The sequence below is a fragment of the Hyaloscypha bicolor genome (genome assembly GCF_002865645.1).
Source record: "Hyaloscypha bicolor E unplaced genomic scaffold K444scaffold_92, whole genome shotgun sequence".
In the NCBI taxonomy this organism is placed as follows: domain Eukaryota; kingdom Fungi; phylum Ascomycota; class Leotiomycetes; order Helotiales; family Hyaloscyphaceae; genus Hyaloscypha; species Hyaloscypha bicolor.
This window is the reverse complement of record NW_020194594.1, coordinates 213,076-224,244: the sequence shown is the minus strand read 5'-3', so window position 1 is coordinate 224,244 and position 11,169 is coordinate 213,076. Positions and strand designations below refer to the sequence as shown.

At 25.4% G+C, this 11,169-nt stretch overlaps 1 protein-coding gene across 1 annotated transcript; it reads left to right on the top strand.

Annotated features, from left to right (window-relative positions):
- Nucleotides 1–10,203: 10,203 nt before the first annotated feature.
- K444DRAFT_591649 (glycoside hydrolase family 11 protein) lies at nucleotides 10,204–11,076 on the top strand (the record flags this gene model as incomplete). The annotated part of the gene is made up of 2 exons (XM_024878201.1): nucleotides 10,204–10,587; nucleotides 10,644–11,076. Exons 1-2 carry the CDS (start codon nucleotides 10,313–10,315, stop codon nucleotides 11,074–11,076), a joined length of 708 nt encoding a protein of 235 aa, XP_024735279.1. The 5' UTR covers nucleotides 10,204–10,312.
- Between the last annotated feature and the right edge of the window lie 93 nt (nucleotides 11,077–11,169).

Below are 11,169 nucleotides of genomic sequence, written 5' to 3'. Positions count from 1 at the left end.
TATAGCTATATTATTATTTATATATCCGGTAGGTATATACTTAATATACTCTGTCCCGATCAGGTTTTCTAATACCTAATTATCTATAATCTTCTTCCCAGGAGTAATTACAAATGGCGGAAGAGGTTTATAACTATTTATATAAATAGTCTCAATTATTATAACTGATTTGCGATTCTCAGGGCTAGCCGTATATAGCTCTTTTACCTCTATAGGTATAATTACATACTTACTAGTAGGGCAACTAATATATACTCCTGACTTATCTATATTTAGAACGTTCTTTCCCTTTATAATATAAAGCTTCTCCAGGATATCGTAATATTTCTGAAACTATATTCTAATATTCTCTTCTATATAAGACTCGAGTTATATATATGTAATTAGCTTCGTTTTAATTATATAAAGTATCTTGTAGTTCCGTATCCAGAGGCTAAACCAAGTGGCCAAAGGAAGTGGTTTTGGGGGAGATTCAGCCTAATTACGTTAGATATATTATTAGATTTAAAAGAAGTACTTATAGCCTTTAAGTAAGCAATTGCGGCTTAAACTATCTAATATATAGTACCCAAACCAGCCTCCTATTACTCGTAGTAATATTACCGAATTGCCTTCTCCTATACCTCATTTAGGATCTTATTATTACTACTATATATATTATAGAGTCCTTGGGAGTTCCTCTTCTTATTACGCTCGCAGAGTACCGATTTTCGCAAAGAAGCTTTCTTAATATAATATATTCTCGCAGTAGTAATTACTGAATTATTATTGTTCTCAAGGTACTATTTGCGGGCCTCATTAAAGATACGGTAGTAATTAGCTTCCGTAGCATGTGGATAATAGAAATACTTCCAGGATATCTCCCTAATCCTAGTAGAATTAAATAAAGATATATCCATTTTTGGAATCTTTATATATGAATTAAATAATAAATTAGTTAATAAGTTGGGCCAAATACATAATTATAAGATGCGTTTTTTGGTAAGGATTATATATAAATTTTAGGGCGTATATTTTCTCAATAGGATACTTAGTTAAACGAGACACTTACTTATCCCGACCATAAGCGAAGCATATGGGAGGGGCACCGGCTATTACGCCTTATTATTACTCTAGTAATTTAGCGCTTATATTACTAAAAGTGCTTTATAATAGTAATATATAGCCTGAACTTATAATATATTAATACCTTATTTAATTATATTAAAATACTATAATATTCTATAAATCTTTTACTATATTATATTATTATTATTAAATAGGCTTATATAAATATTTCCTATAAAATAATTATAATAAGATTAAAAGATTTATAGAAAATTAATATTAATATTCGTATAATTAAATACCGACTATAAGAATGAAATATTTAAGTATATATTTAAATAGTAAATATATCTTTTTTTTATATATAGATTATAATCCTATATTATCTGGGAGATATAAATAAGGAAATACTTAAGGATCTTAAGAATTATAGCTATATAGCTTTAATTACTAGAGTTGTCTATATATATAAGAAGTTTAATCTCATTTACTATATAACTATAATAAACAGGTAAGTAATAGATAAATAATTATTTATAATATTATAAAGTAAACTAAATAATAGGCGGATTACAGGTTATAAATAGTAGTATTTATATATATATTTCTATTAATAAGGTTTACTAGTAACCCGGTTAGTCTTTTTATACTTTATTATTTTGCCCTAGCTTAAAAGGTTAGGGCCTTATTTACTAATATATTTTATTATCTATAGAGAGAGCTTATATATAATATTATAATTCCTGGGTCCCGAGATAATTATATTATAAATATAATAGATATAATTTAAAAAGAGAAAATATATTATATCTGGGCCGGACTGGATTTAGTTAATTAATAGATATAATAAGCTATTATTATTTGGGATCGAGATATGTATTTATATTAATATTTATTTATATAATATTATTTAAATATATATCAGAATTTCTAATTAGACTATCTATTTAGTTATATAATAGTATTTTCAGATTTATATTTAAATAGGCTACTGCCCTTATTTCTTTAAGGCTAATTAAGACTCTAAAATCTCTCTTATTACTGAAATATACTTTATATTCTTATAGATAGCCGATTTATTAGTTATATATATAAAGAACTACTTTATTTCTAGGAAAAATACCGAGAATTAGTAGATTGAATTCTAATAATAGAAGCTTTAGAAGAGCTAGCTATATTAGTAGTATATAAGTAATTCTATTTTTCTATATCTGTCCCTTATTCTTTTTATTATTAGAAAATAATATTAGATACTAATAATTATACTACTTTTTATTAAGGCTATTAGGTCTAGTATTATAATAGCGAATTATATAACTAATTCTAATTAGTATATATAGAATTACTTTTAGGAACTGGTCTATATTAGGGGTTATAATTACTAATATTTATAGAACCGGATTATTTTACTAGTACTTTATATATAATAGATCTAAAACGAGGTATATAAGTTTATAGACTTATAGAATATTTATAGGATTAGAAAAAACAGATCTAGGCCTAATATAGTAGTTAGTAAGCTATTTAGACTATATATAAGGCCTTTAGGCAAGATATAGTACTGGAATTACCCTATAAATATAGAGTTTTATAATATAATTCTTAATAATTATTTAGTTTAGAATAAGTAATATAACTTTATATAGCTTTATATAAATAGTTTATTTATATACTAATATAAATATTAATAAGTTTTTACTAAAAGAAATACTAGAATAGTATTATTAGAAGCTTATATCTTATAGTATAAATATAGCTAATATTTATATAGGAGATATTAATAAAAACAATAATTAATTATATATTTAAGCTTACTACTAGCTCTAATATATAATCTGGATATATATAGCCTTAGAGTAATTACTAATATTAGGAGAATTCGAAAAGCTAACTAGTAAATATAATATTACTATTATATAGAATGGAATTTTTAAGTAAGTTATTCTAATAAATATAAAATATATAAATAATATATAGGCCGGAAAAATACCTATATAATTCCTAATAGTCTAGAACTTTATTTAGAAATAGTTCTTTATTAGTAATATTTCTAATAATATAAGATAATTAAATAAACTAATTATAAAATAACTAGATATATTAAGATAAATATTATTTATTATTAAATATATTATTTTCGAAACCTCTTTCTTACTTTTAAAAATAATACTAATAGAATTATTAAGTTTATTTATTATATAAATATTCTATATTCTTAAAATTCTTATTTCTTAAAATAATACTATTATTTTTTAAAACCTATTCTAATACTATATATTTTATAGTCAAATACTAGTATAATAATATCTAATATTATAAATTCTATTAATCTACTAATAATAAATATAATATAAAGGCTACTATTTTACTTATCTAGAATAGTAATACTAGTAGACTTAAATCTTATAATTCTGGAATTTCGTTTATATCTACCTCTTTCTTTATACCTGGAATACTTTAGATTTCTAGCTCTTTTTAATATTCTTATCCTATATCTTTTTTTCTAGAAATATCTATTATACCTATTCCTCTAATTACTATTATTATATAGCTATTAAATACTATTTCTATTCTATTCTAAGCTCCTTCTACTCTAATAGCTCTATAACTATTTTCTTCTATATTTCCTTTTATTATAAGTTATATTATTTAACCTAACTACTTTTCTAATAATATTTATACTATTATATAAGTTTAATAAACTATAAATATAAAAGTTATTTAAGCTATTATTTAGGCCATAACTTCTTATACTAGTAATAGATTACCTAAAGCCCTTTAAGGTCTTATAAATTAAAATATAGCCGGATCTAGTCTTATAGAATTATAAACTATAGTTTTATAGCTAGTTTTCTATAAATAAATATTTAATAATATAAAGAATTAGAGAACTAAATAAAGAATTATCTAACTTTCTAAAGAAATTAGTAATAAGTTTCTTTTTATTTCTTTTATTAGATTCTTTATATAAATTCTAATAAATGTTTTTTAATAGATAGCTTTCGATTTAAAATAAATAATTAAGTCTTTTCTATTCTTTCTGATATAGTTTCTTAATAGCTATTTCCTTATTTCTCTTTTTATATTAGTAGACCTATCTACTATTATTAATTTATTAATAATATAAATAAACTAGTATTCTATACTAGTTCTAATAGTAAAAGAGCCTAGAAACTTATAGTTTTATTAGATTCTATTTAAATTATCTTTAATTTTTCCTATTATAGTATATATCTAGACCCTAAAAATACCTAAATAATTTTCCTTATTTTATATTAGAATAAGATTCTATATAAAGAACTAGAAAATACTTAGAAGATATAATAACTTAAAGAGATTAAATAATAGACTAAAGAGGCCCAAAGAGCCCAGAAAAGTATTATTTACTAGTATAGATATAAGACTTTAAAAATAAGAAGAAATTTAATAAACGAATAGGTAAATAAAAATATATATATAATTCTTTCTTTTAATTCTGGCTTCTATTCTTTATTTCTTCTATAAATCCTTATTTTTAGATTTAATTAACTTATATATATCAGGATTCTTTTCTATTTATTAATTTCTAAAAGCCGTAAGATAATATAGAAAGTATTATAGAAAGTACTACTAAAGCTAATTCTAATAGTAATAGTAATAATAATATTAAAGCTATTAATAATAATAATAGTAATAGGCTATTAGATTTTCTTTTAATTTTATTATTTTCTTTTCTGGTAAAGAGAATTATAGTTAATCTTATAGATTATATAAATATATTATTTCTTTTCCTTATTAGATATAAAGAATTAATAGATATAATATCTTTAGCTTTATAAATAAAACCCAAGATATCCGGACTATTACTAGTATTTTATTTATTATATTAGACGGAAATTTAACTATTATTATTAAACTTCCCAGACTAATTAATCTTATTTCTCCTAAATAAATCCATTATATAAAGTCTAATAAATTATATATAAATATTTATTAAGGTTAAGATAGTTAAGAAAAAATAAATCTAATATCTAATATATTTTTTCTTATATTTTATAATTAGCTTAGTACTATTTTGGGTTTTATTTCCTTATAAATATATATATATTTAAAATTTATAATTAATACTTTAAAGTAATATTCTTTAATTAGTTATTATATAATTTAAAAATCAGGCTATTAAATTTAATACTTTTATAATATTTAAATTCATCTAAATTTATAAAGTCTTATAATTATTAGGGCCTTTATAATTCTTTATCTTTTGAGTTTAATACTTAAACCGTATTATATACTTTACTTTTAATATAGAAGAAACTCCTAAAAGTCTAGGGTTATAAAGGGATTTTTATATTAAGGATATATTAAGAATATATTATATTATAATAATAAAATTATAGATATTTATATATAGATATATAATATATTAGACTAGCTATACTAAAAACTATACTATATCTATATATAAAGTTACTAATTACTTTATATTAATACTGGACCTATATAATTATATAATTCTATATAATTAGCTAGCTATAGAAAAGCCCTAAAGCCCGAAACTTATAAAGAGTTTTAAGAGCTTTAGGGCTTCCGAATTATTACTAGTATTTAATACTTTTTGGGAAAAGAGTATAATATATTCTATAATAAGTAACCTATTATAAACTATTTAACTTTTAAATTAAATAGGAAATCTAAAAACTAGACTTATAATTTAAGTCTAATTAAAGTTATTAAAGTTTTTACTAGCTAGTATTATAGATTTAATATAAATATTATAGGAATCCTATAAGTTCTATTCTAATCTATCTAGAAAGTATATATAATATGTTTTTATATTTGTTTTATTAATATTTATATATAATTCCTAAAAGCCGAACTATTACCTAAAAAGGAAATAAGAAAACTAGACTAATATTTTTAAAAACTAAGGCCTTAATAAGTCTATTTAGAAAAGCTTACTAATTTTTCTAAAAATAACCCAAGCTCTAATAAACCAGAAAATTTTGAGTTTATTATAGATTATAACTTATATAATTAGAAATAGAGACTATTCTAATAGAAGTTTCTTATATAGCTTATTTATATAACCAGAAATAGAAACTTGAGTTTATTATATAGAATTACCTAGATATAAAGATTTCTATTATAAACTTCTTATTTGGATTAATTAATTAAATTTATTTTTAATATTAAGTCTTTATTAAAGTAACTTCCTATTCCCAGAGGCTTTAGATAAAATAGCTAATAAATTTCTTAGCTATTAGCTAAGACTTATTAGCTAGAAAATCTATAAATAGTAAATAAGATTATAAAATAGAACTCTCCTAATTATAATACTAAAACGTTTTACTATAATATAAAGTAATTAGATATAGAAGTCCTATTAAATATAATATATTTCGAACTATAAGTTTATAAAATAGATATAGGAAGTTTTAATATTTAACTAATACTATAATCTAGCCTAAAAGTACCTATTATTCTTTATATCTATATTTTAATTTAAGAAATAATTGGGATTTTTATATAGACTTAGAATAGTAGTTTATTTTATAGAAAAAGAATAGATTAGAAATACCTATATTATATTAATTTTTAAAAGAAGTTATAATAAATATTATAATTCCTGAAATACTTTTAAGGAAGCTTTCCTAAACCAAAATAGGCTGGTTTATAATCCCGAAAGATCTATAGAAGTCTTATATATCCGAAAGTATAAATACTTAAGGTAAATACTATTTAAGTCCTAATCTATAATAAAAGAAAAATAAAATATATAAAATAAAATATATAAAGTAAAAGTAAAATAAAATACCCGGGTATTTAATAAATAAAAAGCCTAATTATAGGTTATAAGAATTAGTACTAACTAGATATATATATAATAATATTAAAAGAAAAATAAGATAAAGGAAACTAAAAAAATAAGTTAGTATATATTCTATAAAAGTAAATAAAAAGATATTTAAATAATCCAAAAATAAGAAATATATATTAAAGAAATCGAGATTAGAAAAAGAAGAACTATTTCCTATAAGAATAAATTAGTATATATTTTAAGATAAAGAATAGAAGTATTTAGTAATAGCCTAAAAGCTTTTATAAATATTAAAAAAAGAAAAGAGGTATTAAAGTTTAGAGAAATCTAAATAAAAGTTAGTTTCTTTTTAGAAGTTCGAGAAAGAATATTCCTAAAAGGCCCGAAAATATAAAAGATATTGGAAAAGAGAAGGAGGTATTAAAGTTTGAAGAGAGCTAAATAGGAATTAGTTTCTTTTTTAGAAGTTTGAAAAAGGGTATTTCTAAAGGGCCCAAAAATATAAGAGATATTAGAAAAAGAGAAAAGGAGATATTAGAAAAGAAAAGAAGAGATCTAAAATTTAGCTTTCTAAGAAATAAATAGATTAAAGACTTATAATATAGGAGTTCTAGATAAAAGTAATTCGGAAGCAGTAATTAGGTACTAGCTTTAGTATTATTAGTAGAAGTATTAAAGGAAGAGGGATTCGGAAAAGAGATTTAGAGAAAGGATTTAGAAGAAGGGTTTAAAGGAGGGGTTTAGAGAAGGAAAGGAAGGTTATAAAGTAATTAAATACTAGTTCTTAGTATTAATAATAGAAGTATTAAAAGAAAAAGGATTTAGAGAAAGGATTTAGAAAAAGAATTTAAAAGAGGAATTTAGAGAAGGAAAGAAAGGTTATAAGGTAATTAGATACTAGTTCTTAATATTAATAGAGGTATTAATAGAAAAGATATTAGTAGAAAATAAAAGCTTTTAGTATTAATAATAAAATCAAAAAAATATAAAAAAAGAATAGAGGTTTTAAAATAAAAATAGAATAGAATTATAATTTTACAGAAAATAAAGTTATTAGTATAGAATAGTTATATTATTATATAATTCTATTTTTATTTTTACTATTTATTAAAAATATATACTTTTTAGGAAAAAGTATTATTTAAAATTCTTAAATCTCTCTAATTTAATAACTATATATTCGAAAAATAAGAAATAAATATAATTATATATATTAGAATAAAGGAATTCTTTTTATCTAAAAATTATAATTATAGTATTACTAAATATAGAAATATAGAAATTTATATAATAAGCTATATATAGAAATTTAAGGAGATTTAAATTACTTCGAATTATTTATAATTAGTAAAGTAAATTAGCTAACTATATAAGTCGAATATAGTTTAATTATTATTAATATATTTTGGCTTTTATAAATTAGTAAAAGAAAGAATATTTTTATTTTTATTTTTATAACTATAATACCTAAAATTATAATTTTTTTAATATTTAAATATATTTAATCTAGGGCTATTAAATATTAATATTTCCATTTTCAGGTATTATTTATTATAAATTTATTCGGGTTTAAATAATTATATTAAATATATATTTTTATATTCTAAAAGTAAATAATAAAGATATAGCTATACTAGCTTTAATCTTAGCCTTAACCTTAATCTTAATCTCTTTCTAAAAATAATTTTAATTCCGATATATAATACTATTATTAAAGCTCTCTTTTATTAAAAATATATTAAATATAGCTTTAGATAGTAGCTCTAGTAAAGGCAAAAGTAGTAGAAAAGGCAATAAAGCTATAAATAAGTTAAAAAAATATTTATAATATATTTTTTAATAATCCAGATTTAGTCTATAATATTCTCTCCTATTAATATATTTAATTAATAAACCTCTTTATTCCTCGATTTCCTTCTTATATATAACCTCTTTTTCCTCTTCTATAATAATACTTTAATCTCTTTATACTATCCGATAATACTACTAAAGTAGTAAAGTAAATTAATAATAAGACTAAAGTTAAAGAGATAGAGCTATATTAGGGTAGGGAGCTAAAGGAATTAGAGAAAGGCAAGGCAAATCTGGAAGCAAGCTTAATATATATTTACGGAACCAAATTCTCTTAAGTTTATATTACTTATAGTAATAAGAAGAAACCGAAGAGCCCTTTTAAATACTATATAGTTATAGAAGGCAAATTCGATAGTACTTATATAAATTATAGATATAATAATAATGGTAAAATCTATACTTTCTATTAACTTAATACTAATCCTACTAAGTCTGGAAAGCCTTACTCTATATCTATAAAACCCTTTATACTAAAGCCTTAACTACCTATAAAATATAGAAAGCGAATATAAAGACAGATATAAGATTAGAAGATAATAGGGAAGGAGGTTATAGTAGAGGAGGGTAAGAATACTAGAGGAGAAGGGGATAAAGGAGATATAGATAATTCGAATAATCTAGGCAGTACGGAGGATATAGAGAGTAAGGGAGATAAAGATATGCCTCGTAATCTATGGGATTTGCCTTACGGACCATACAAGCTAAGGGGGGGCTAGGAGTAGTCGAGAATAAGGGCGTATATACTGTACTTCTTTTTTTAGTAAGGTATGGGGAGGGGGGAGGGGTGCGGGCGCAAAAATCAAAAAATCAGAAAATCACTTTTCGCTTCTCGGTTTTGTCGACTAGCCCGCTAATGGCCTCAGTGTCTAGGCTGAAATTTGATTAGTTTATTACTTACCCGATTCAGATTGAAAAAGATCCTGTCGCTCCTGGGAACAACTCCAGATCGGCACACAGCTTTCCATGCTGTCTGAGATATGACGTCAACACATACCGTTGGTGACATCTCCCTTGGTCTCGGAGAAATTATCATGAGCCCGGTTGTAAGAACTAAGAAGCGATATTTCAGGTTTGAAACATCGCAGATATATGACGTCCAAGCGATTCATAGTCGTCCACTTCCGAGTGGATGGGCAGCTGTTTCGGGTTAATTCGAATTTCGGAGAAACGAAACGCGCCCGCGCCCCTTAATGTTCTTATTGGCTTCTTGTAAGCCTGCATGTTTGTTAAAACTCCGACGGAGGGGTATGAATTCACAAGATAAGGTCTTAACTCAAGAAATTGTCATATGTTCCGTGTGAGGGGTGAAGTACTGGTAATTTGCACCAGACGCCACTCGGCATCCACAGATTCTGTGAAGGTGGGGCATCACCTCCGCGTTTTGACTAACTCCAGTGAGGCCAAGGTTGAAAAATTCATATCTGCTGCTGGCAAAATCTCCATCGACCTCACGATCCATGAAAAAAATGGAATAATGATCAAACGCCAGTTTCTTACAATTTATCTCCTTCGCCTCCAGGGAGCTAGGGGGAGATGGATAAAAGGATAGGCTGCCCCGTGGAAGGAGAATAGTATTGTTCCTAAAGTCCTGAACGGTCGTTAGCACTCACCATGGTCTCCTTCTCGTCACTTGCCCTGGCTTGCTCGGCCATCACCGCAACCTTTGCAGCACCTAGGCAGCTTCCCGATTTCTCCAAGTTGAGGAGGGTCGTCGAGCGTGATACACCACAAGGCTCAGGGATGAACAATGGTTACTTCTATTCGTGCTGGAGCGATGGGGGCTCGTTCTCTTACAACAACCTCGCTGGTGGCGAGTACTCCGTCAACTGGAGCAGTGGCAGCGGCAACTTGGTCGTTGGAAAAGGATGGAACCCGGGCGGAGCCAAGTAGGTTATTTCCATCTATTCATAGAATCAGAACATCCTAACAGTCTTCTGTCCAGGATGGTTACGTACAATGGGACTTGGCAAAGCCCTGGCAATGGATATCTCTCCTTGTACGGTTGGACCGTGGATCCGCTCGTGGAATACTACATCACCGAAAATTTCGGCAGCTACGACCCTTCATCAGCTGCTTCCAAGAAGGGGACGGTCACCTCTGATGGGTCGGTCTACAATATCCTGACGACTACACGAACAAATGAACCATCCATCAAGGGCACCGCGACTTTCCAGCAATTCTGGAGTGTGAGACAGACTAAGCGTATTGGCGGAACAATTGACACTGGAGCACATTTTGCGGCCTGGGCAAATTTGGGCATGAAGTTGGGCACGCACGATTATATGATTCTTGCCACTGAGGGGTATCATAGTACAGGTTCGGCGGATATCACTGTTGGTGAGCTCAGTGGGAATGCGAGTGCGCATTATCGATAGTTTTTTGCTATTCTGAGTTGCAGTCTCGTGCATGAGTCGAGAGGGCGAAAATTCTGTATGCAGTTTTAATTTACACGCACAGTTTTTAAGATT